The sequence below is a fragment of the Bos mutus genome, chromosome 3 (genome assembly GCF_027580195.1).
Source record: "Bos mutus isolate GX-2022 chromosome 3, NWIPB_WYAK_1.1, whole genome shotgun sequence".
NCBI lineage: Eukaryota > Metazoa > Chordata > Mammalia > Artiodactyla > Bovidae > Bos > Bos mutus.
In genome coordinates, this window is record NC_091619.1 from 13,749,214 (window position 1) to 13,776,864 (window position 27,651).

At 44.6% G+C, this 27,651-nt stretch overlaps 1 protein-coding gene across 1 annotated transcript; it reads left to right on the forward strand.

Annotated features, from left to right (window-relative positions):
• The first annotated feature begins 19,525 nt into the window (after positions 1 to 19,525).
• GJA8 (gap junction protein alpha 8) lies at positions 19,526 to 26,456 on the forward strand. Its single transcript, XM_005898504.3, has one exon. The coding sequence runs from the start codon at positions 19,526 to 19,528 to the stop codon at positions 20,846 to 20,848; it is 1,323 nt and encodes a 440-aa protein (XP_005898566.1). The 3' UTR covers positions 20,849 to 26,456.
• Positions 26,457 to 27,651: the final 1,195 nt, after the last annotated feature.

Below are 27,651 nucleotides of genomic sequence, written 5' to 3' on the forward strand. Positions count from 1 at the left end.
CAAAAGAGAGACAGCATCGCCCTCTAGTGACTCAAGGCCAACCCCTGTGGTGCTCTGGAAGCTTTCCTGGACACTTAGGCAGAAGCACATCACCAGAATGGAAATAACTCCCTTAGAACCTCTGTTAAATGGCTTTAACAGTCATTTTGCCCAAGTGGTGAGGTCTCCACATATCCCCCTGCTCCCCCTATCCTGCCAGCCAGTTTCCTATACAGACAAATGAGGATTGTCTGCAGTGTCTGGCTCTTTTTTCTTTTAACTATATTTCATGTCGATTTACAATGTTGTGTTAGTTTCCGTTGTATAGGCTTCCCAGGTGGCTAGTGGTAAAGAACCCGCCTGCCAACGCAGGAGATGTAAGAGATGTGGGTTCCACCCCTGGGTCGGGAAGATCCCATGGAGAAGGGCATGGCAAGCCACTCCAGTATTCATGCCTGGAGAATCCCATGTACAGAGGAGCCTGGCAGGCTTTGGTCCATGGGGTTGAAAAGAGTTGGATACAATTGAAACAACTGAGCACATAAATATATGCTCTTTTTAATATTTTCTTCCATTATAGATTATTACAAGATATTGAGTTTATATCCTATTCTGTACTGTAGGTCCTTACAGGTTATCTATTTTATATATAGTCGTAGCTGTTGTTGTTTAGTCACTAAGTTGTGGCCGACACTTTGTGACCAACTCTTTGTGACCCCATGGACTATAGCCTGCCAGGTTTCTCTGTCCATGGGATTTCCCAGGCAAGAATACTGGAGTGGGTTGTCATTTCCACCTCTAGGGGATCTTCCTGACCCAAGGATTGAAAACGTGTCTCCTGCATTGGCAGGCGGATTCTTTACCACTGAGCCACCAGAGAAGCCCATATATAGTAGTATGTATATTTTAATCCCAGACTCCTAATTTATCCCCTCCTCTTCCCCTTTGATAACCATAAGTTTGTCTTCTTTGTCTGAGTCTATTTCTGTTTGGTATATAAATTCATTTGATTCATTTTTTTATGTACATTGCTTCTATAAGAAAGCTTGTAGGTTGGTAAGTCAGCAGATCAGGACTGGAAAGAAAAAGGGAATTCTGATGTCTTTGTTTCCATTTCAGTCCATTTAGCCAGGTTGAAGCAGACTCCCTTTCATTTGTCTTAAGTCCAAATAAATAAATAAACCTCTGAAATCAAACACCATCACATATTACTCCTAAGGAATAATGAATTACCTTTTTAGGCAAGGGAAAGAAAGGCCCAGAGAATCCCAGCCAAGCCTGGGGTGAGTGGAAGGAGGCAGGGAATAAATTTTGTTGACTAGGGAAAGGTCTGGGTCTTGAGCTCAGAAGCCAGTCTAGGGGCATCGAGCTCTGTGCACCTAGGTCTGTGCTGTTCCCACTGCAGAAAAACACTCTTCCTGCTGCAGGTCGCCCTGGGACCATCGGAGGCTTTGCCACCACACTGAGATCACCATCCTCCCAGGACCTCCTCTGCCTCTGATAGGAGGAGGTAAGTGGAGGGTGGATACCAGAGGACAGTTGGGGTGCAGCTGGAGCCGCCCCTCCATCAGAGCGCAGAGCTCCATCAGAGGGCAAAGTCTAGACCCATCCTGGCCAACACAGAAGCGGGGAGTGAGAAAGGCAAAAGGAGCCAGCCCGTTTCCATAGATACGGATTGCAGTTGCATTTTATGACAGCCATGCCCCGACTGCGTGGAGAGGCATCGCGTTTGGATGCCTGGGGACCCACTCGGAAGGAAAAATGAAGGAACAATTCAACAAAAAATAAATTCCAAGTGGCTTCCCTCCCAGATTCAGGCCAAGAGCCCCCCGTGCCCTCCAGGGAGGTTCCTATTTGAAATTAAGAGGGGAAGTCATTTGCCTCCCTGGAGCCCTGGGTTATGCGAGCAAAGCTGGCCATGAACTACACTTACCCATTAGCAGAATTCCTCCTCTTGGAGGATTTAGAACTCCATCTCTGCTTTCTCAACACTCGTCTCTATCTTTGGCCAGCTCTCATGAATAAGGTAAAATAGGACCTGTTACCAGAATGTTCCCCTAGACAGTTTGGGGGTGTAACTAAGATGCCTCGGTGTGTCCCAGGGGCATACGTGAGGCCCTCTGACCATGGGAATGCCGGGGTGGGGGGGCGGTTACAGGTCCCTCCTCTGAACCTCCTCCGGAGTTACAGGGGCTCCCACAAGCCTCTCTGTTATGTGTCCAGAGTTTCTTCATGCCGGTGAGACTGTAACCTGGCTCTGATCTATTTTGATGGACAGCCTGGGGAGAAAGGGCCGGGTGCCTACAGAAACTGGCCTCAGCCAGTCATGTCAGAAGCACAAAAGTTAGGGGAAACCCCAACTTCCTCAGAAGCCACAGAGTATCTGAGGAAGTATAGAGACCCAAGGTAGCCAGTGTTTTGGAAATGGGTAGCCTCTTTCCCTGGAGAAGGCAATGGCAACCCACTCCAGTACTCTTGCCTGGAAAATTCCATGGACAGAGGAGCCTGGTAGGCTGCAGTCCGTGGGGTCACCGAGAGTCGGACACAACTGAGCGACATCACTTTCACTTTTCACTTTCATGCACTGGAGAAGGAAATGGCAACCCACTCCAGTGTTCTTGCCTGGAGAATCCCAGGAACAGGGGAGCCTGGTGGGCTGCCGTCTATGGGGTCGCACAGAGTCAGACACGACTGAAGTAATTTAGCAGCAGCAGTAGCGGCAGCCTCTTTCCCAGCATTACCTGGGAGAGTGGGGTAGGGTATTAATTGGCCAGAGACCTTCAAACTAAACTTTCTCAGGTCTTTACAACATCACAAGATGAGAAAGTAAAGATTCCAGGTTCCAGATGACAGGACACTGTGGTGCCATCCTCATGGGAGAGGCTCAGGACGAGGCGACATAATATCTCAAAAGGCTGACCTGGAGCCATTTCGCAGAGTGAGTCTGCTGCTTAGGGAGTGCCAAGGCAGTGTGTGTGTGCATGCCAAGTCGCTTCAGTCATGTCTGACTCTTTGCGACCCCATGGACTGCAATCCATCAGGCTCCTCTGTCCATGGAATTTCCCAGGCATGAATACTGGAGGGGGTTGCCATGCCTTCCTCCAGGGAATCTTCCCAATTCATGGATCAAACCCATGTCTTTTATGTCTCCTGCATTGGCAGGTGAGTTCTTTACCACTAGTACCACCTAGGAAGCCCCAGTGAGTACGGCAATTCCATTGCTGTTTTCAGAGGGAACACAAGTCTCCCAACATTCTGAAACCTTCATGCCCTATAGGGCTAGAGAAGGTGATAGCTTTGTGGTCAGCTCTCTTTGTCCCCACACACAGTGCTAGCTCAGGACTGAGTCCCATATCTGAAACCTACATCAGCCCATCATAGGAAGGTCACTTTCATTAACCCCAAGGGATCTGTTCTATCCTTATCAGGTACCCTCAGTGGACATTCTCAGGTATTTTCTTCTCCCAGGAGAGGAAGGAAAAAGAGGATTCTGGCGAGGGGTCAGCCCTGGCAGGATCCTCTAAGTACAGCCTCTATCACTCCTCACCCTCCATCCCAGAGTGAAAGTGAAAGTCACTCAGTTGTGTCTGACTCTTTGGAACCACATGGACTATATAATCCATGGAATTCTCCAGGCCAGAATACTGGAGTGGGTAGCCCTTCCCTCCTCCAGGGGATCTTCCCAATCCAGGGATCAAACTCAGGTCTCCCGAATTGCAGGTGGATTCTTTACCAGGTGAGCCACAAGGGAAGCCCAAGAATAATGGAGTGGGTAGCCCTTCCTTCCTACAGGGGATCTTCCCAACCCAGGAATTGAACCAGGGTCTCCTGCATTGCAGGCAGATTTTTTTACCAACTGAGCTGTCAGCGAAGCCCAGGTCACAGTCAAAATGATTCTTAGCAGCAGACCACGCTGGGGCTTCTCTTACAGCTGCCACAGCTCTGAAGGAGTTAACAGTCCCCCAACCCCTAGTGACCCATCATGAAGGCTACTATGGGAGCTGTGAGAGGAGAGCTGTGAGAGGAGAGGTTTCACCCTGGCCTCCTGTGGGTAGCTCAGCCTGCAGCCTGAGAAACTCGTCTTACTCCCGGATACAAACCATCCACTCCCTGAAGCACTCCTTCCCTTTCCCACTTCTATGTCTTCATCTCCTATCACCTCATCTACTGGGATGACTCTTCTTCTACTTTACACTTATTCATATATCTGTTTACCAAAAAACCACATTGAGTTCTTTCATTTGCCCAGCCTTCCTAAATTAGACACAAGGAAGACACATTTCCTGCCACTCAGAAACCTCATAGACTAGTGGGGGAAACAGAAACATAAATGAATTACTGAAAAACAAAATAGATAAGATCAGAGACAAATTCCTGGAGAAGGTAAAGCCCAAACTGAGCCTTCACAGATGAGTCAGAGTTGGGGAAGGGAGGATGAAGTAGAGGGGACTGCATGGGCAAAGGAATGTAGGCAAGAATCAGAGTGACATGTACAGGGAACATGTAGGTCACAGATGCTGAAGGTCAAGTGCAAAGCTCTGAGCTGCAAAAGATGGGCTGGAGTAATAGGCAGGCTTCAGACAGCAGAGGGCCCTGTATGCCTTGTTAAAGGGCACAAGCTTCATCCTGCAGTGGTTCTTTTCTTCTTCTTCTTTTTTTTTTTTAACAATTCCAGGTTTCAATTTATTTTATTTTATTATTGGAGTATAATTGCTTTACACTGTTGTGTTAGTTTCTGCTGTACAACAAAGTGAATCAGCTGCATGTATACATATTCTCCCTCCCCCTTGAATCTCCTCCCACCCCTCTAAGTCATCACAGAGCACCAAATTGAGTTCCCTATGCTATGCTGCAGCTCCCCACTGGCTATCGTTTTACACATGCTAGTGTATCTATGTCAATGGTACTCTCCCACCCTTCCCTTTGCACCCCGACACTGTGTGCATATGTCTGTTCTCTACCTCTGCATCTCTATTCCTGGCTTGCAAACAGGTTCCTCTGTAGCATTTTTCAAGATTCCATATATATGCGTTAATGTGATACTTGTTTTTCCTCTTTCTGACTTACTTCACTCTGTTTGACAGACTTTATCTCCATCCACATCACTACAAATGACCCAATTTTTTTTCTTTTTATGGCTGAGAAATATTCCAGTGTATATATGTACCACATCTTCTTTAACCATTCATCTGTTGATGGGCACTTAGGTTACTCCCATGTCTTGGCTGTTTCAAATAGCGAGGCAGCAGAGGGCCGTATTTGCTTTGTTAAAAGGCACAAGCTTCATCCTGAAGTGGTTTTTGAACCTTGTTTCCTGGAGCTCCTGAGAGGCAGGACTTGGGGCCCATCACCCCCAACCCAAGTGACTCAACTACATAGTAAGGTTTAATTTGAAATAAAAATATTGAACAATACCTCTATGTGCAACCTACGGAAGGCTTTTTAGTATAGGGAAGGCCAAATTTGTGTTTCAGAAAGACCTCTCTGGCCTCTGGGTCCCACTTCCAACCATTCCTTAGGGAAAGTCTATTGTTTAAGAAAAACTTTGACAGTAATAAATTACTTGAAGCAAAAAATGAAAGCTAAACTGTGATAACTGTTGCCAAACTTACTACATTCAGAAGAAAATGAAATAGGGATCCCCTTTCTCCACTTGGACATCAGACAGAATCGTCTTCGTCAGCTCGCTGTGTTGATGACGCCATCTAGTGGTATGAGTACACCATTACCCTAAAAGGAACCAAGATTGCTTCCTAAGAACCTTGGTGTCACATTTGTAAAATTCCCTATTTTCTTATTTAATCCTCAAAATATCTCAGTAAGGTATGTCCCATTTTTCACCCATGTTACAGGTCAAGAAACTGAGGAATTTATGGGAAATAATGTTTCTTTTGAGTTTTCTTTGGATTAGGAGCCATGTTAGATGACTTACAAGAGATTGGCATTATCCCTACTTCAAGGATGAAGAAACTAAGTCCTTAGTGATTGAGAGATCTGCTATATTAAGCCATAGACAACGAAATTTTTCTGCTGCCATAACCCTACTCTTTCTAATGAATCTGGTCAGATTCAAACCCCTTACTTAAATCAAAAAGAAATCAGTAGTAGTAAAGGAATAAGTAAGAGGAAATTTTTTTGGAATTGTGGGTAACTGTTCCAGACTATAGCTATTTTATTTGCCACCAAATAGGGGGTGGTGAGCAGAGAAGGCAATGGCACCCCACTCCAGTACTCTTGCCTAGAAAATCCCATGGGCAGAGGAGCCTGGAAGGCTGCAGGCCATGGGGTCGCTGAGGGTCCGACACGACTGAGCGACTTCACTTTCACTTTTCACTTTCATGCATTGGAGAGGGAAATGGTAACCCACTCCAGTGTTCTTGCCTGGAGAATCCCAGGGACGGGGGAGCCTGGTGGGCTGCCATCTATGGGGTCACACAGAGTCAGACACGACTGACTTAGCAGCAGAGGGTGGGGAGAGAGGCAAAAAGATAAAGATAAAAGTTCCTCCTCATAAGAGGGTAGAAAATATGACTGTAAAACAGAACATAATAGCATTCATGCTGTCTGTTTCTCCACCCACCCATAATATCTGAATATAAGTAAAAAATCAGGCATTCAGAACGATAAGGAGGCAAGACAAAAACACCTATAAGAAGCAAAAGGACACAGATGATTCCTACGTTTGGTTTTCTGATTTGCAAATCAGAATAGGTCCTTGAAAATGGTGATGATGATGAAATCTGTTGCCACTTACACCAAGTTGATGAATAAAAATTGTATAATTTCTTTATCAGTTAAAAAAAAAAAGGCCAATAGAAAAAATAAAGAGGCTAAAAACCAGGAGGAGAATAGACAGTACTCATATTGCTCTGACAATTCAGTTTTTTCAAGGGTCCAGGCTTAAATGCTGAACTAAAACAAAGTCTACTCTGGCAACTTTTTTTTCCTAACTGATTTCCTGAATTTTAATGAGACATAGAGGCCTTTCCAAGCCATGCACAAAGTCAGGAACCATAAATTTTCAAATGAGAGATTCAATTAGATAGAAACTATAAATCCTCTGTATAGCAAAACATGCTAAAAGCGAAGTTACAGAAATTACAAGTGATAGTTTGAAAAAAACTTTACAACATACATGACAGAGAAATAATAACCATAGTCTATAAAAAGACCTTATGAATCAATGGGGAGAAAGCAAATAACCTGTCAAAAATGGACAAAGGATATGAGTAGGCAACTCAGAGGGAAAAAATGCAAATGGCTAGTAAACATGTAATGAGTCACTCCATCTGTCTAGTAAGCAGAAAAATGCAAATCCAAAAATATTTTCTGCCCAGCCTATTGTCAAAAAATGTAAAGACAGACAATAGTAAGTGATGGTAAGAATATGTCATGAAGTGCCCTCTCACAACCTATATGGAGAACCCTGTCTGGTGCAGTCTGGTTTGAGAGTAATTGGAATTATCCCATCAACTTAAAAATTTTACCTATCTTTTGAATAACTAATTCTACCTCTAAGAAGACATCCTTCAAAAATATTCCAGCACATGCTGGAATATTGGAATATATATATTCCAAAAATATCTATATGTGGGTATTTATTTTAAAAATTTGTAATAGCAAAAAAAAAAAAAAAAAGAAGCAGCAGCAGCAACCTAAGTGTCCTTCAATAGAGAACATACTGAACAAATTTATAAGATGTCCTTTTTATGGAATACTACTGCAGACATTAAAAGGATGCCATTGCTCTATATGTATACTTCAAATATATCAAGATATATTAAGTGAAAAAAGAAAAAGTGTCTGAGAGAATACACAGCGAATTGTCAAGCATCTTAGAGTGCTCATGGGGAAGAAGAGGATAAAAAGAGATCTTTACTTTTTATCTTATAGGCTCCTATATTATTTAATTTTTTTTCAATGTGCAAGTGTTCATGCAATACATTTGTAGTTTTTTAATATGGATATATGCCAAGAGAATTCATCTATTTAGAAAATATTTGCAGCCATGTTGGTTGCCCAGAACAAGAAAAAAACAACAAAAAAAGTTAAATACCCAGATATTAACTGGTTAGAACAAAGACCAGAGACCCCAAATGCTCTGAAAGGTCAGCACTGTAGTACTGAATCTCCTAATTAAAGGAGACAAGATGAGCAGCCAGAGCAAACACGGGCTTTGGAGTCAAGCAGATGTGATTTCTGTTCTTGCCCTGCCCCTTTCTTTCTGTGACTGTGAGCAAATTACTTAGCCTCACTGGGGCTTGATAAAATGGAGATAAAAAGTATAAAAATATTTTTATCCCCTTCTGATTTATGGTATTATAGACGGTTGTTGTTGCTGTTTAGTCGCTCAGTCGTGTCCAACTCTTGCGACTACCATGGATTGTGCCCACCAGGCTCCTATGTTCATGGGATCCTCCAGGCAAGAATACTGGAGTAGGTTGCCATTTCCTTCTCCAGGGGCTCTTCCTGACTCAGGGATCGAACCCACATCTCCTGCATTGCAGGCAGATTCTTTACCACTGAGCCAACAGGGAAGCCCATATTACAGATGGAGGATGGGCTAATACAGCAGCTGAGAGCCATCAGGGAAATCACAAGAGTTGTGTTTTCTGGATAGACCCAAAGAAAGGTTTCTAGGGCTTTGTCTTGGCAGCAGAGTGTCAGGAAAGGCAGTGGATGTGGGAGAAGGCTATACAAAGAAAATTCTGGGTACCAGGACTGGGATGATCAATTCTAGTAGTGGGGGCTACCTCCAGCAGTCTCAGAATCACCTCAAGGGCTTGTTAAAACAGTTTGCTGGACTCTCACCCCAGAGATTCTGATTCAGTAGATCCAGGCTTGGTCCAGGCTTGAGAGTCTGCATTCCAGAAAGTTCGCAGGCAATGCTGATGTTGCATGCTTAAACTATAGTGCTGATGCTAAAACTACAGTTTCAGGCCCACTGCCCTAGAATATCAATAACTGCTCCCACACCAGTGAATTTTAGGTGGCAGCAGCCTCTTTCCCTACCCCTCTTTTTAGATGTTGTCTCTCCGAGCCTCTCTCGGGCACCTAGAATGCCAGGATGCTCCCTAGGCTCACCCCTGGCCAGCCAGTGGCCACTGTCTGTGGCCTGTGCTCCTCTTACCAAGATGATGGGGCAGCTGAGGAGAGCCCAAGACTTTGAGCAGGGAGAGGGGAGGAGATGAGAAGAAACACTCAGAGCCAGGCCCAGCCCCGGCCCTGGCTTGAGTCCTGTCTGCTCTGTGTGCTCAGCATAAGGACAGGAAGTGTGTCCCTCTTCTGCCTAAGCAGATTGGGAAAGATAACTTTGTTAGTAGGAGAAGCTGGTCTGAAGGATCGTGCTCTATAGAACTGGCACAATCTGCTCTCATGCATGAGCTGCTCTGCTCAATAGAGAGCCCGGCCTTGTCCTGACAGCTCGTCTGTGCGTCTGTGAGGGAAATCCTCTCCCCAGTGAAAGTGCCCCAGATCCACCCTCCACCCAACCCTTTGCCCCTCAGGGCACAGGAGCCCTTGAACTTCAGCCAAATAGCTGTGATGAAGAAGAATTTCTGTCTGACAACCAAGCTCACCACGGAGGAGGCACAGAGAGGGCCATGTGGAAAACAAGAGGCAGCAAGTACTGATCCCAGTGCTGGTGAAGCAAGGGTCCCTTGACCTCATTCCAACAGTATCCAAACCTTCTTCTTAACAGTGGGAATATATATCCTGATAGCTCAGATGGTAAAGAATCTGCCAGCAATGCAGGAGACCCGGGTTCCATCCCTGGTTCAGGAAAATCCCCTGGAGGAGGAAATGGCAACCCACTCCAGTGTTCTTTCCTGGGGAATTCCATGAACAGAGAAACCTGGCAGGCTGCAGTCCATGGGGTCGCAAAGAATCAGGCACGACTGAGCAACTAATATACACATTTATCAAGAGCTTCCTGAACGCCAAATACTGAACTCAGTTTTACGCACGTTGCTTTATTTAATCACTGCAACTCTTTTTCAGTGCATATGGGTTCTCATTTTTCATAAGAAAAAACTGAGGCGGAGACATGGAAGTCACTGACACAAGCTTAGGCCGTGTGCTAGTGGCAACACTGACACAGTCTCATTCCAAGCCTCGGCATCATGGCTATTCAGTCTCCTACAAGATGGAGGCCCCACCCCAAGGCCTGCTCTGCCCTGTGGGGGCTGGCAGACCAGACTCCCATGGTCCCGTCTCCTTGAGCAGATATACATACGGTAGCATCCCATCGGGGCCTGTGCCTTATGCATCTTTGTGTTCCCAGCACAGCACCAGGCAGAGTGACAGCTGAGCAAAAAGTATGACGACTGAATCACTTTGCTGTACACCTGACGCTAACACAACATTGTAAATCAAGTATAATATAAAATTTTTTTAATTTCTTAAAACCTATAAGGGCAGATAATCAGAAAAAAATAGATTTATATGTATGTATGACTGAATCACTTTGCTATACACCTAAAACCAACACAACTGTATAAATCAACTATATTCCAATATAAAATTTTAATAGTTTTTAAAAATCTGTAAGGAAAAATAATCTCAAAAAAATTTATTTATATATATATATATGACTGAATCATTTTTTGTTATACATCTAAAACCAACACAACCACACAAATCAACTACATCCCAATATAAAATAAAAAGTTTTTAAAAAATCTATAAGGGAAAATAATTTGCAAAAAAATAGATTTATATGTATGTATGACTATGACTGAATCACTCTGCTGTATACCCGAAACTAACACAACATTGTAAACCAACTATACTAAAATTTTTAAAAAATTGAAATTAAAAAAATTTTTTCTTAAGTGTGTAATGGAAAGGAAGGGCAAATTTGCACATTGGATGCCTTGTGGGATCTCATCTTTTGGTGGTATTGTAGTTTTAAAGACATGCAAGTGAACAAACCATATGTGGACAAATAATCAAGAGACAAAAATTACATTTCCCAACAATTTCTGTCCTTGCCTGCTCTGATTCAGCCCCTCGGGCCTGTTGCTATGGCTGACAGCCTTCCCTCAATACCCCATGGCTCCATCCCTTCAAAGCAGACCTTCTTTATAGTCTGCTCAAACCTTATGTTCTCAGTAAGTTCTGTGTCAGTACCACCTCCCCTCCTCTGGCTCTCCCAATCCCCCGACCCGGTCATATTTTTTTCATATTTGGTAGCACTTATCATTGGAGAAGGAAATGGCAACCCACTCCAGTGTTCTTGCCTGGAGAATCCCAGGGACGGGGGAGCCTGGTGGGCTGCCTTCTGTGGGGTCCCACAGAGTCGGACACGACTAAAGCGACTTACCAGCAGCAGCAGCAGCAGCACTTATCAGCTTCTAATCTACTATGTGATTCCCTGGCTTATTGTATTTAATGAATATTACCTGCCTCCCGCACAAAATATAAGCTCTGCTGTGACAGGGATCTTTGTTTTATTCACCAATGTGTCCTAAACATCTCAGAGGGTGGGAGCTTAACAAATACTTTTTGAATGAATCTCTGAATATTGCCCACTAACTCAGAGCCAGGACTAAGACACTCAGGAAAGGGACCCAATTTACCCACAAGGTCTGATCCTAGGTTTCTTAGAGGCTCATTCCCTCTCACACCTTAGCAGCTGGAAGGGAATAGATGTGTGTGTGTGTGTTAGTTTCTCAGTCATGTTCAACTCTGAGACCCCATGGACTGTAGTCCATTCCACTGAAGTCCGTGGAATTCTCCAGGCAAGAATACTGGAGCGGGTAGCCATTCCCTTCTCCAGGGAAATCTTCCCAGACCAGAGATCGAATTTGAGTCTCCTGCACTGCAGGTGGATTCTTTACCATCTGAGCTACCAGGGAAGCCCAGAGGGGAGGAGATACATGTCCCCCAACTGCAGTCACTGGGATTGACTGAGGACGATCTCCTCTGGCCCATGTAACCACCTGCCCTTCTACTCATGCCCAAGCTCACCTGCTTCTCCCTAAAGAACCCTCTGCTTATATGAGACACGGAGGCACCAGAGCCATGGACAGTGCCTGAACCTCAGAGCTGCAACAAAACATCAGAGTGTCATTTCCACACCAAGCCTGAGTTTCCTCATCTATAAAATGAAGGCATTTGGAGTCAGTGATCTCTTCTGGTCTTTCCCAGTTCTGACACTTCCTGCAGGAACAGGGGAGTGTTGGACCTTGATCAAGGTACACTTTGAAACAAACCAACTCAGGTCCCAGGAGTGCAGGACACAGCCATACTCGGAGCAAGAAGAGATCACAGCAAAGATGACCAACAAGTCATCACAGCATTGCATGGGCTAGATAAGTAGCCACCATCATTATAAAACGTTCTTTTTACCAAACAAAAAGGCAGGTATTATCCTGTCTATTTCACAAATGAGAAAACTGAGACTTGGAGAAGCCAAATAAACTGCCCACAAGCAAGAAGCAGAAGAGCCACACCCAGAGCCAGGTCTCCTGACTACAAACCCCATAATCTTTGCATACATGTAACTGCTTCGCTGTTTCAAAAATGCACACTAGTAGAAAAATGCCACCATTGAATTATTTAAAATGTTGATAATCTATTCTAAATAATTATGGAATATAAAAAAATTGGAATTTGCATTTGAATGTGGTTATGTGCCATGTTTTAAAGATTTATTTACATCCAATGAGATAATAGGGCCATCATGAGAAAACATCCCTCTGAAAGACGTGAGAAACTGATTCTGATTCCTTTAGGATTAGGCCGCCCATCTCTCAGCAACAGCTAAGATGAGTCTCTCTCCGCATGTCTTTCAAAACATTCCTCAAGAGGTTTGGGATTAAGTGTTTATATTTTCAAGGACTTTGCAGCTGCCAACAAATATATTTTAATCAATTGGGCACTATTAGTAGAGCGTCTTCAGTGTCAACAGAATAAATAAGCAAAGAAAGTGCTCAATTAGAAAACTGGATTCCTCCAAACTGGAGAGACTGACTGGTTCAGAGCGATGTGGACATTCTCTGTTTTTCCAGATGCAAGCACATGCTCTACTATCATCTCTCACACAATGATGTCAGGAGATGGGGCCACCCCAGCACGTAGCCAAACTGGGCCGGGATGCCCTGAGTGAGTGAAGTTCATTTTGAAAGTTCTGGGATGTCTCGGGGAAAACACAAGCGTCAGGAATCAACAGTTACTGAATGTTCTCAAAAGAAAGAATGATTGGGTTTCTTTCCCTCTCTACTCCATCTTCTTGCCTTACTGATACTGGGAACAACCATGACTGGCTGTTTTCAACAGAGGGATTCCCTGGAGGGCATCATCTCAATCACTGTGGGCCCTTAAACCTAGAAGTTGGAAAGAAATCAGAATTCTAGAGAAAATAAGGCTGTGGGCTAGTGAACATTTTAATAAAAGTAGAAGTTGAGACCCACAACCTTGGAACTCTCCTCCTTCAAACTGCCACCATCAAAATGCAATATGCTGGAGAAGGAAATGGCAGTCCATTCCAGTATTCTTGCCTAGGAAACCCCATGGATAGAGGAGCCTGGAGAGCTACAGTTCATGGGGTCACAATGAGTTGGACACAACTTAGAAACTAAACACCACCAAACTAAGAACACCTACTGCAGTGGTTTGTTGTGAGATTAAAAATAAAGTATGCCTAGGACTTGAAAAATAAAATGCAATATGCCCATGACACCAGAAAGGACAGGAAATAAGGAGTGTGGCTGAGGCAAGTGCCCTTTTCCCCCCTGGCTTAATCTCAAAGTTGCCTTTGATTTAGTAATCACACATTGCAGATTTCTTAAAACAATTCCAGTTTCAACTATTTTGCTCTATTTTTCCGCAAGTAAGTTTGTAGAATAAAATGCCCCAATTTTTGTTTTGGAAAATGTGGTCACAACAACCATTTTACCATTATAGCAGTGCAATAGTGGAAAGGGAGCAGGCTCAGAGAGGCACAGAACATGCACTCAAGCGCTCCGCGCTAGCTTCCCAAGCATCATTCCTCCTTCAGTCATATTCGTGTTTCATCCAACATTCTCTTGGTGGGCAAAACTATCAAACCCCCATTTCACAGATGGAGGCACTAAAGTCTAAAACTCTCACTGACATCTCTTCAGCTTTCTTCCCCTTGATTCTTCAGCTTCTTAAAAGTATTTATGAGTGAAACAAAGTGGGAAACATCATTACCTTGACAAATGGTGCCAGAATTCTTTGGAGTGTTAAGACTCCTTTCCAGTGAGGGAGACTGCCCTGCTGAAAGTTATGAGACACAAGAACAAACCACCAATGGAAGATGAGATATCATCCTTTAAAGGGATCAAGTTTACTCTTTCTGGAGTGGCTTTGGCCCCATCTGACTCCGTGACCTCTGACTGTCCCTACATCCCTAAGATTCTCTAAGCCCACGATAAGGTGCTGGGAAAATATGCCCAGGGCTTATGTCCTCTGGAGAGAAGTCAAAGATCTCCTGTTGTGGAGGGCCAGTCTGCTGCTAAAAGAAACTTTTGGAGGCTGCAGAAGCCCCGGCTAAGCTTTCCCACATCAGCTTTTCCCCACTCTCCTCCCCTCAATGCCTAACACAGCTCTCCCATTCTCTCTCGCCTATTGTTTTCCAAACATCCCTCCTTTCATAAAAGCTGTCTGGCTGGGAGCTTAAAATATTGCTGGACAGTAAAACCTACCCATCAGGGTCAATCCAGTCATATCTGCTCAGTCGTGCAGCACAGTAGGGGCGGGGTAGAGAAGTGGGAGGTGGGCTTTTAGGTGCCAAAGGAAAGAGGCCAAAGTTGCCATTTTACCGCTGAGCACCAAGAGACGAAGAGAACACATATCTCTCCGGGAGATCCTACTCCTATTGGCAAGTTTACCCTGGGTGATATTAGCTTGAAGGCTTCCCAACCCCTCCCATCCCCCACTTCTTTCCCAGCCTAATCTAAGGGCTACTTCTGGAATTCTCCAAAAGGAGAAAGGTTGCCACTAATGTTCAGTCTTGGATTAGGATGGCTGGATTTAGAGTTCAATTCCAAAAACCTTGGAATTAGCCTAAGAGTTGGCAGAGGTTTGGAAGGGAAAGAAATGCGAGAATGGAGGGACAAGGTGGGGTGGTGGCAGAGATGTCCAAATTCTAACTACAACTTGACTTTCTAAGGCCTTTCTTTTATCAGAATGAATTAACATGCCCCCAGGTAGCCCGAGGGATCTAAACCATGTATTTGAGGTTATGAAAGTTCTCTGTACTTTTTCACTCAAACTCTGCCATAGAAGTAGCAGTGATGTTAATATCTGTTGAGTGCTGTGGGGGTAGGAGAGGCTTCATGCTCAGCATTTTCCATGTTGGAGTATTTACTGGAGCACGGGAATGGGTTTGTTAAGCACCGCTAAGATCTTCCTGGGAGCAGGTTCTGACAGCTGGTGGTTAAAGGGGCTGCTCGAGAAACGTGGCGGCACATTTACACTGCCTTACCCACCGGAGTGGTGCTTGCTTGCTTGCTCAGTTGCTCAGTCCTGTCCGACTCGGCAACCCCGTGGACTGTAGCCCTCCAGGCTCCTATGTACATGGAATTTTCTAGGCAGGAATACTGCAGTGGGTTTCCATTTCCTACTCCAGTGGTAAGTGGCCTCTAATCCTTTTTATGGAACTAGTTAACACGGATGTATATGTGTTGTTCTGCCTCTTCAAAGCCAGAAGAAGGCTATGCTATCCTGAAAACCACCCTGGGCTTGAAGTCGAAAACCACGGCTCATGTCCTGGCTCTGCCTTCACTAGCTGAGCTCCCTTGGGAGACTTACTTACCCTCCCACTCCATCTCCCATCCTGGTAAATGGGGCTGATAATGCCAGGTTCCCTGGTTCTCAACCATCCATCTGTAGACCTGTCAGCTCTGGTCCAAGATGAATTATTCAGCTGCCTATGACTAAAATGTGACAGTGATGTAGTAAACAATGGAGTAAACTGTTCACCAAGTTAAATGTGTTCGATTTCAAGGCCTGTCTTTTATTCCAAAATTATGTCCTATCTAGGTTTATAGTATTAAAATTCCCCTTTTATGAGATGATGGTGAAAAAAGACTGCAGTTATAGTAATTTATAAAGTTTTTTGGCAAAATAAGGAGTTAGTAGCAATATGTTGGAGTCAGTATCCTATTTTGTTGTTATTGTACTAGTCTCTGAAATCCAAGTCTGATGACCACTGGCCTTAGTTCACACGTTGTTATGAAACTGAAATAAGATATGCTAAAATGTACCATTTATAAATAGATAAGGGCTACCCAAACATAAGGTATTATTTTAATCATTACCTAAAACCATAATCCTCTGGTGGGGTGTTATGGTGGATAGCTTGAGGGTGGAGGCTCGAACTCTTTATTTTCCACCTGTAATAGATTTTAACAAGCAAAATAAACGAGAGAGTTGCCTCCTTGAAGCAAAGGGAAATCCTTTGCTTTAGATTTTGCCATTCCAATGAAACAGTTTGCCCAGATTTACTCTTATCTGACTTCCTTTAATTATAATTTTCACTTTTAGAAGTCAAGAATCCAGGGCACCTCTCCTTAGCACTTCTAAATCTTTTCTCCTTAATGGTATTGTTGGCCTGTTTCAACAGCATGGAATTGGAAAGATTTTGTCCTCAATTATAGTTTCTCTTTTTTCATTAATACAAGAAATTCTGTAACATAGACATTTAAAAAAGAAAGAAAACCAGTCAAACATTCCTAGCATTGCAGGGTGAGGTGTGGAAGGACACAGCTCTGTCTGGTTTTAGTTTGGAAATTATGAATGGGGTAGTCAGGAGGGTCTTTATATATCATGAATGTGTGTCATGATACATGTCAAGAATTATTGGCCTTACAGCTTATATCTTTAATTTTATATAAGACAATACCTCAAAATAACTAGTTCTGGATCCATTTACCATCCTTTTTTTTGAATTTACCACTTCTTTGCAAGTTTTCAATCTCCCCACTGCTAGCCACAGCAAAAAGGATTGAAGTTCCTAGGAATTGGAGCTCCTTGTAGGTAAGACTAGTATTACATGCACTCAGGGATTGAGAATTTCAGATTTCAAATGATTACCATTGATCCTATCCCCTGGTATCTATGGAGCTCCCACTCTGTAAGGTCTTTGTTCTGTGTCATGATGGTTCATAGAGGATAAAGACAAAATGGTCCCTGTCCTCCAAGAGCTTTCGACTCTAAAAGGGGGAAACAAAAAAATAAATAAATAAAAAATAAAAGGAGGAAACAAGACTAGTAGACATACAGTCCTGAGAGTTGGTGCTCACCACACACATTCATGTTGGGTACATGAGTGAAAAACATACAAAATTTCAAAGGGACCAATATGGTACAATAAAAGTAAGCTTGCAAACTGAGCTGATGTATCAATGGGGACAAGCCATTAGCAACATGACAGTTAGAGTTCATTAAAGCCAGACTTGATCTCCCAGGAGTAAACCACATAAATTATTGTTTTGACATGAATTTTAGATTGAACTAGTTGATTAAAAAATATTGGATTTTCCCAGCTCTGTCACCAGTAGGATTTACGCGTAGCTGTTTACATGATTGTTTCCCACCTTCTTCCAGAAGGCAATAGGAATGGCTGCCACTCTTCATAGGGCAAAAACTAAATTTGATTGCCACCTGAGGAGTGTTAAAGGCAGTAGTATCACTAGATGCATGTGACTGGGATTCTGAACAGCTGGTTTTGAGTCAAGAACCCTTGCCCACTTTCAATTCCCCATTCCCGAAAGGAACTCTTCCCAAAGCCAGGGTCATGGTTGGGGGTGCCACAGCTGCTCTAACCTTCCCATGAGGAGAGAAGCTGCTGGCAGATGCCTGGCCTAACTGGAAGTTTCTGTGGCTCCAAGAGGAATAACTCTACTCTTCACCAAAAAAAATAGATAGCCAAGAGCCTAGGTTGGTCACTGTTCACCCCTGCCATCAGTATCTGCCACAAATTCTGTCTGGCCAGTCTCCAAACTACAGGTTGGAAGAAAGCTTTCAGATGTCATTTTGTTTACCCTCTCCAAAGATGACACTCCCACTTAATTTAAGATACCATATTTCATCACTCATCCAAGTGTTTGGCAAATATCATTGTCATTAAATGCCATGGGCATATCCTCTGGCCCCATGGACTTCTGATCCTATAATGTAGGGCTCGGTTGGAGAAGCCCAGACCAGCATCTCTAGCATGGGCTTTTGCCCTGATCTGAGGGCAGTGATGAGTACACCCCACAACTCTTAAGATGTTCAAGCTAGAGGAACATAGCCAAGGTGGAGGTTTTGACCAGAGTCTTTCAGAGATTACCAGCTTGCACCACAGGTTTGCACTGGACAAATGACCCAGTTTGCACACATCACCCCATCAGTTCAATCCCATGTCCATTAGTCATCGCATTGCTAGGGGCATTGTATACTATTGTGTTTAATGGCATTTTTTTTCTGACAGATGAAATTTTAGTTCTATTAAAGCAGCCACATGTTACAGACCCTAAACCCTTTTCACTCCGTGGGACATTAAAACCATCTTAACGGACTTTTCTCACCCTGTGACATGATTTCTTCCCAAAGCACTCTCTGCATTCTTTGGATTTAAAAGAGTGATAATAAATAAAAATAAATATATATGTACATATATATATATATATCACCTTCAATTTGAAAAGCTATTAAGAAAGGTTTCCAGATTTCAGCCTAGAGTAGAGAAAACATAAATAAGAGCACAGGAGTCATAGAACTGTACAGCTCCAATCACAGGCAATGAGTCCCAAAGGGGTGGCAAAAAGAACCTAACAGAAAGAACTGCTGCTAGCTACCTGATCTTGGACAATTTACTTAAACTCTCAGAGCCTCAGTTTCCTCATGTGATAGAATCAAATTAGTTAAACATTTATCATGCTTTCATTATGTGCTGGGCTCTGTAACACGCATTGAGTAGGTCTCACAGTATCAAATTGAATGAAAAAAATGTAATGTCAAAGGTCAGCAACAAAGCAAATATTCAAAAAATACGTTTCGTTCCACTTCCCTTTCAACATACGATCATTGTATACCCCAACACAGTCACAAGTAAGGTGACCACAGGCAATTTCATACATAGGAAAAAACTGGGGGCGGGGGAGGGCAGACACCAATGAATTAGAATATGTCTTCAGCATTATGCCTCATGAACCTCAGTTCAGCTTGTGTTCTTGACTTAAATCCATGAAACCATGAGTTTCTATTTAAGATCAACAATGATTTCTTATTTGATATGTAATTCAAGGCTTATACAGACGCTGCCTCATTTATCCTTTCAGGCAGCTTGTGAAGTGAATGAGAACCCATTTTACAGATGATAAAGCCAGTGGAAGCAGATTCTTTTATGCCTCTTTTGTTCCCTAGTACTAGTACTAGTCTGCACTGAGGAAACACTCAAAAGATACTGTTTACCCACTGACCGTTTCAGCCACCCATGAAGGGGAGGTACCCCGAGGGTTAGTGAAAAAAAAAAGGTGGATTGCACTGTGGCCGCTCAGCTCTGCCTTCTCCTTCTGTAGGTAGGTGAATCATGGGAGACTGGAGTTTCCTGGGGAACATTTTGGAGGAAGTGAATGAGCACTCCACTGTCATCGGCCGCGTATGGCTCACGGTGCTTTTCATTTTTCGGATCCTCATCCTCGGTACTGCCGCAGAGTTCGTGTGGGGGGATGAGCAGTCCGACTTCGTGTGCAACACCCAGCAGCCAGGTTGCGAGAACGTCTGCTACGACGAGGCCTTCCCCATCTCCCACATCCGTCTCTGGGTCCTGCAGATCATCTTCGTCTCCACGCCGTCGCTGGTGTACGTGGGGCACGCGGTGCACCACGTCCGCATGGAGGAGAAGCGCAAGGAGCGCGAGGCCGAGGAGCTGAGCCAGCAGTCTCCGGGCAACGGCGGCGAGAGGGCGCCCCTAGCGGCGGACCAGGGCAGCGTCAAGAAGAGCAGCAGCAGCAGCAAAGGCACCAAGAAGTTCCGGCTGGAGGGGACCCTGCTGAGGACCTACATCTGCCACATCATCTTCAAGACCCTCTTTGAGGTGGGCTTCATCGTGGGCCACTACTTCCTGTACGGTTTCCGGATCCTGCCTCTCTACCGCTGCAGCCGGTGGCCCTGCCCCAACGTGGTGGACTGCTTCGTGTCACGACCCACCGAGAAAACCATCTTCATCCTCTTCATGCTGTCCGTGGCCTCCGTGTCCCTCTTCCTCAATATTCTGGAGATGAGCCACCTGGGCCTGAAGAAAATCCGATCCGCCTTCAAGAGGCCAGTGGAGCAGCCACTGGGGGAGATTCCTGAGAAGTCCCTCCACTCCATTGCCGTCTCCTCCATCCAGAAGGCCAAGGGCTACCAGCTCCTCGAAGAAGAGAAAATCGTGTCCCATTATTTCCCTTTGACGGAGGTGGGGATGGTAGAGGCCAGCCCCCTTTCTGCCAAGCCTTTCAGTCAGTTCGAGGAGAAGGTGGGCCCGGGGCCCCTGGGAGACTTGTCCAGGGCCTACCAGGAGACCCTGCCTTCCTACGCTCAGGTGGGCGCCCAGGAGGGAGTCGAGGAGGAGCAGCCCGTAGAAGTGGCCGCAGAACCAGAGGTGGGCGAGAAGAGTGAGGAGGCAGAGAAAGTGAGCACAGAAGGCCAAGAGACCCTGGCCGTGCTGGAAGTGGAGAAAGTGGAGCCCCCCGAAGTGGAGAAGGAGGTTGAGAAAGAAGAGCCGCCGCCTGAGAAGGTATCAAAGCAAGAGCTGACGCCTGAGAAGGCGCCTTCGCTATGTGCGGAGCTGCCAGGGGACGACACCAGACCCCTGAGCAGGCTGAGCAAAGCCAGCAGCCGGGCCAGGTCAGATGATCTCACCGTGTGAAGCGGTGCCAAAGAGAGAAAGAAAACGCCTGAGCTAACACACGGCAAGATGAAACCTAAAGTTGCCGACACGATTTGAGTCTTCTCTCCCTCCCCTCACACCCACCCTGGTTGGACGGGCACCGTGATAGAACCGTGCATGCAAGACAACCAGGAAACTGCCTTTCCCGGGTACAAAGGCTACCCAGATAAGCCCATTGTCCCATCAAAGTTCCCAGTCTCGTGACTGCCCTGGCCCTCTCCACGGCCACGGGCAATTCTGCTTTCATCCTCATTTCCCCATAGAAAGCCTTTCAATCAGAACTGATTGCCTCAGGGCTTCTTACCAGCCTTGTGGCAACTTTACAAACTCAGCTGAACTTTATCAACTCAGCACTTCCCTAGCAGACACCGTGTGGCATATATCAGCGGTCCCAAACTTAACAGCCTACAGGATGCAGGCGGTTTAATTCGTGAAGTGGTTTAAATTGGGGAAGTGCACCTGTTCTAATGCCATGCCAGGGCTGGAGCTGTGAAATTTGGAGAGCAGAGGGCAGCTGCTCAGTTTCAGGCAGCGATTACCAGACAGTGTTACCTGGCCATCTGATTTTTCAAGAAAAGCCAGAAATCCAAACGTTCAGGTGAAGTTTTCCACATTTTTACCGTTGCTAACTAAGTTTTAAATATGCCATGTGAGGCACCCCCCCCCTCAAAATGTGCAAGCCAAATTTAACCTGCTGCTGCTGCTGCTAAGTCACTTCAGTCATGTCCGACTTTGTGCAACCCCAGAGACGGCAGCCCACCAGGCTTCCCCGTCCCTGGGGTTCTCCAGGCAAGAACACTGGATCGGGTTGCCATTTCTTTCTCCAATGCATGAAAGTGAAAAGTGAAAGTGAAGTCACTCAGTCGTATCTGACTCTTAGCGACCCCATGGACTGCAGCCTACCAGGCTCCTCCGTCCATGGGATTTTCCAGGCACCAATTTGCAAGTTCAGCTTATACTTGTGAGCCCAGCTTTCCTATGGAATTGGTCATATTATTTATGGTCTCAACTCATTTCTGTGGCTTCCAAACCTCATTTTACCATTTTGGAGTGTTTAGTTTCAATCATCAGTCCAGGAGATGTCCAGAGTTCTCACTGGCCTTTCTTTTGGGTCACTGTAGCCCTGGGTTCTGATGCAATTACATCCCTTGTATTAGTGGGAATTCTGCACTAGGCACCATCAGAAAAGGAGTACAAGACTCCATACCCTCTCCCTGAACTTCTGCTGCTACTGCTGCTAAGTCACTTCAGTCATGTCCGACTCTGTGTGACCCCATAGATGGCAGCCCACCAGGCTCCCCCATCCCTGGGGTTCTCCAGGGAAGAACACTGGAGCGGGTTGCCGTTTCCTTCTCCAATGCATGAAAGTGAAAAGTGAAAGTGAAGTCGCTCAGTTGTGTCCGACTCTTAGCGACCCCATGGACTGCAGCCTACCAGGCTCCTTCGTCCATTGGATTTTCCAGGCAAGAGTACTGGAGTGGGTTGCCATTGCCTTCTCCGTCCCTGAACTGAAAAGGTTTTAAAAATCCCGGTTGCAGTTTTCTTCCCTAAAGCAGAAAAGGTCCCTTTCTTTCCTGTCCTCTCGTAGCTTCAACACTCAGCCTGAAATCTACACCTCCTTTTATCAGGGACTGGGAACAAACCTAGCTCTGGGCTAGACGATACCTCCTTCTGGCTTGTCTTGAGGAGAATCAGCCCTCAGGCCTTGCTCGGTCACAAGATGTATACCTAAAGAGTCATCAGAGGGCCACCAGGGAGAGCCTTTTACAAACTGGGAACACAAACAGCCAGGGTCCCTGTCTAGTCCCAGGTCAGACTTCATCCCTGGAAGGGACCTAGAGGCTGAAGGGAAAGATCTTCTACCCTTTGTGCCCCAACCAACACTCCGCATATGTAGAGGCCAATCAGAGGAAATCCTCAGGTATAACTACATATTTCTCACACACAGTAATTTTAACTAGAGCCAACCAGTTCCCAAAGCAGAGGGAGAAATTGATAACCAAGATGGTTCATCTAAACCAAAGCTATGCTTAATGGGTTGCAGTGCCAAGACTAAGGTAGGAGGGATAGAAACCAAGTTGACATCACAGGGAACTGGACAGGAGAACCCCAGAGACCCAGAAAAACTGCCTTCATTGTATCCCCCGCCCCCCCATCCAGCACCATCCCCCTCAAAAGCCAAATCCCTTGTGCTGACCTCTGGTTACCACCTTCCTTTTAAGATATTCATTCTAGATATGCTCTCCAGACCAAAGCTTCCTCAAAAACTATTCCTCCTCTGTGACAGTATTCCCACTCCTTGGTGCTCCATCCTAAAGCAAAATGGTCTAAAAATTAAATTCATTCTAAGATATGATTTTTTTATAAATTACTCCAGAGAAATTTTGCATTCTAAAAGAGAAGGCCTAAAATGTATTTTGCCTAGGTTAACTCAAAGTGACAAATTTTCAGTGTAGGAATGTATCAGGCGGTGGACAGTTGAACAAGTGTATTTATCTTGTGGACCTGTGGCTTTCTGGCTACTACCTGAATCTTCCTTCCCCTTTCCATCAAAGCTATTCCAAACAGAGCTTCTTCTGGATGGTGAAAGAAATAAAATCCCACGCCTGAGAACTGGGCATCATCACACTCCCCTGCCCCCAATGGCTGCACTATTGCTCCTACAGTTTTGCTCCTGAAGACCCATTTTAAGAAGATGTAAACTCAGAGCCCGAGAACAGCTCGATCACTACCAGAGTAAAGTATCTATCTCGACTAGGATCTAATCCAGAAGAGAAAAGAAAACAATTGCTTCCTCTTCTAAGTGAAAAGTGCTGGTGCTCTTTGGGACCAGTAGCAGATGTGTAGGTGAAGGCTGCTGGTCTCCTTGTCTTGTTTGTTCAGTCAATTAGTAGTGTCTGACTCTTTGCGACCCCATGGACTGCAGCACGCCATGCTTCCCTGTCCTTCACCATCTCCCGGAGCTTGCTTAAACTCATGTCCATTGAGTCAGTGATGCCTTCCAATCATCTCGTCCTCTGTCACCCTCTTCTCCTCCTGCCCTCAGTCTCTCCCAGCATCAGGGTCTTTTCTCCTTGTCATGGCTAAGGCCTAAGTGTGTGTGTATTTCCTTGAGTAAAGTGGCATCCTGCTTCAGAGTCTGTACCTACCCCACTATCGTGGAAGTTGCCATTGTCCCTCTCAGGCTTCCCAACAAGCAAGGAAGCTTATTTCGGAAGAAACAGACCCAGGCATCAAGGGACCACGAATTTTTCTTTTTTTCTCTCTCTGCCACTTAGTAGTTGTGTTATTGTCGTCTCTTAACCTCTCTGTACCTCCGTTTTCTTTCTGCAAACTAGAGATAGCATTTGCCACCAACCTACCTCCAGGGGTATCAGAAGGATTAATGAGTTGGCTGCCAACTCTAGACCCTGCTGAGTGGTGCCTGACTGATTCCTCAAACAGCAGGGAGACTGAGAAGAAAGGCAGGTGGGTAGCTTCTATCTGACCCTCCTGACCTGCCTTGCAGTTTTCTGGTGACAGCTTTTTGGTGTGGACTGGACACTCTGGAGATGTTTTCTCGGAGAAGACTCAAAACAGAATCTTGACCCCATATGTTTGGTAGGAACCTATCTGACCTTGAGACATAGCTGGGGACAGAAGGGTAATTACTTTCTACCTGGGGAAAGTGTTCCTTCACGCTCCATCTTAAGCTGCACACAACTGCTGTCAGGTTCCATTCACAGGCAGCAGTGTGTCTGTGGAGGACCTTACCCCGTACATCTGGATCCCTCAGCATCTATTCTGAGGCAAATAATTATGAATGACTCAGGATTATCACCATCCCTGGGCTTCATTAAGGCCAAGCTCTCGATCCTAATCCTGGTCCTGCCTTTGTTAGACTAAACCTTTATGGTACGTGGAACTACCAGTAAAAAGAAGCATTGGACAGCAGGCCATCAAAAGTGCAGCTCTCTCCAGAAGCAAAGGACTAACTGCCCAGTAGCAGTTATAACACCTTCATTAGGAGAGATCTGTGACCAGGAAGGATAGAGTTCTTCAAAGCTCAGTGAGAAAGTTTCAAGCTTGGCTCTGGTAATCCCTGGGTCTCATATTTGGGTCATCGTACAAAGGCCTGTCTGCTTTTCATCATGACTCGGTTACTTGGCACCCACGTGAAGTATGCAACACAGAGTTGGACAAATATTCCTGAAGGTCAGTGCAACCTGGGGATCAGATTTTCCCACAGGGAACACTGAAGGTCAAATCAGAAGTGTGGGCTGTACCTTTCTGACTCTGGGAACCCCAAGATGTCATTTATTCACTCCATATGGCAATTTCCCTTAGGTAAATTGTGGGTAATAAGTTCTGTCCCTCCTCCATGGGACAGATCCAGTGAATTGATATGCAAGAAATACTAGGAGCATACTAGAAGAAATAAGTGGGATTTTTTAATTCACTTATTGGGAAATGAAAGGGGGGAAGGTCTTATCCAAATCTGTCATAAGTCCTTATTCTAAAATGTTGACTGAAGAAATAACAGTCACCACTTTCAAATGCTTCACAGATTGTAAACTAAGCAACTGGTTAAAATTGAGCCAATGAGTAAAAATGAAAGAAGAAAATGAGGGTGATGGGGGAGGTCAATTTTTCTGTAGTTTTGAATTCCTGAGAATTATAGTGCAAAAAAGAACATCTTTGACCATGCATGAAATTCATTGCTGAAAGTGGTGCTGAAGGATTCAGCTCACTAGGGCCGCTGTGGAGAGTTGTACCAGCCCTGGGGCAGTCTTACTGCAGGCAGAAGGAAGTTCATAGAATCAGAAGAGCTGCATATAGCAGCTCTTAGTCCAAGCCGTGAGGAAGGCCCAGGGTGAGACTTGTGTGGACAGCTGCTTTTCTGTAGTTCCTAAGGAGAGTCCCTGAGGCAGCTCGGACAACTCAGACAGCACCTCCCACCCACCCCCAACTCCTCCTAGCTCCTTCCCCTAACCTTGAGTTACCCCCCACCATGTGTATTGTGTGCAAATGATCACACAATCCAAAGTAGCAAAGTGTAGATGAAACACATTTGCCTGGTTGGATGGAAACTCTTCTAAGCATAAATACAATGTGTAAAGCAAAGTAAGTATGTACCTAGAAGTGATAGTGAAATAGGCAGGGAGACTGTCCCTTCTTGTAATTATTGTATGATAACTAAGCATGTAATTGGGGGAGAAAGGAGAAAAAGGACGTAAATTTCTAGGTTCAACAGTTAAATAGCAGGAAAGATATTTATGAAAGACAAGTCATCTCCACTATCCCAGACATTGCTGCTCCCAAAGTCTGGAGAGAGTGGTACTCAATATGACCAATGAGGGAACAGTGGGCTACATTGCAGTCTCCTTCCAAGGCATTCTGGAAGTTCTCCAGAACAAAGGATATTCTGGAAGAATTCATAAAGTCATGTGGAGAGAAAAGTAGATAGCTTCATTGCCTTTTTCTGCAAAATTTTCATCTATGAAACAGGATTAGTGAAGACTCAGCTAAGAAACATAATCAAAACAAACTTCCTGGGGAAAACCTCTGGCAAAGGCATTACTGAGATTGTGTCCTGAATTCTCCAACCTTCCACATCTTTATGTCAGAGCTAATAGTCACATGTTAGACTGTTACAAAACAATAAAACTAACTTGACTTTTCACTGTCTTTGTGTTTTCTTTTGCCCTGTCAGCCACGCTACCCTGTCAACAGACTTCCCAGTTTCTGGTGTTCTTCCTTTGAAATTAAGGGGTTGAGGAACAAGAGCACTGGGGAAAAGGGAGGGAGGCAGTGGTAAGTTTGTAAATGTGTAACAACCAGCTCTTTCCAGGGTAAAGAGCCCCTGGTTTGCAGTGTTTGTCAATTTCCTTGGTGTATATTCTCCCACCATATTCAATTTCAACTCACCAACATAATGCCACTGAACATAGAGATGAGATGTACAATAGCACAACATTATAAATATTTCTATCATACAATAGATATAAATATCAAGAGCATAAATAATAGTAAAATAAGAAGTGATAGCTTTGAGTATTATCTTTATATCATTTTTAAATTTATGTAATTTGTTAATAACTGTTACTTAGCACTGGCTCACAAAATTCCAAGAAATTTAGCAAATGACTCTTACAAGCCAGTACAAGTAGCTCCAGCACACCGCTAGGTGAAATGGAGGAGAATCTGATTCAGAAAGAACAAGAACACTCTCTTTATTAGTTGAAGTTTGGTCAGTCTGTCCCCTCTCTTATTCTACACAAATCTCAGGAAAAATCAAAATATACTTCTTTGGCCATTTGAGAAGAGACAAAAGAATAGGATTTGTTCACTCTTATGTCATTGAGAACTGTAGAAAGAAGTAAAGTTATTCATTACAAATAAAAATACATCAAATAAAATCAGCCAAAATATTCTGCCTGAGATTTATCACATCACTTCTCTGCCTAAAATCCTTCAGTGACTCAATTGCTTACCCCCAATTCTAAATTCCTTAAGATGACTTACAAAGCATTTGTAAGTGACTACAACCCACTTAGAGAAGACCTCTGTTTTTACCTGCCCAGAATCTATTCTCCCTTCTGCTCTAATAACATCTCTATTGGGATTTATGCTTCCTCAATTGGATATAATCTTGGTGAGATTCTTAGTAACACTGTTTTTTCTTTTGGTTACAGCTCAGAGTTTTATTCAGCAAACAAAGGATAGTACACCCTTGAGGCGGAAGGGCAAGCCGACCCCAAAGGAGAGCCCTCAATCCATCATGGGTCAAGTTTTGTTTGTTT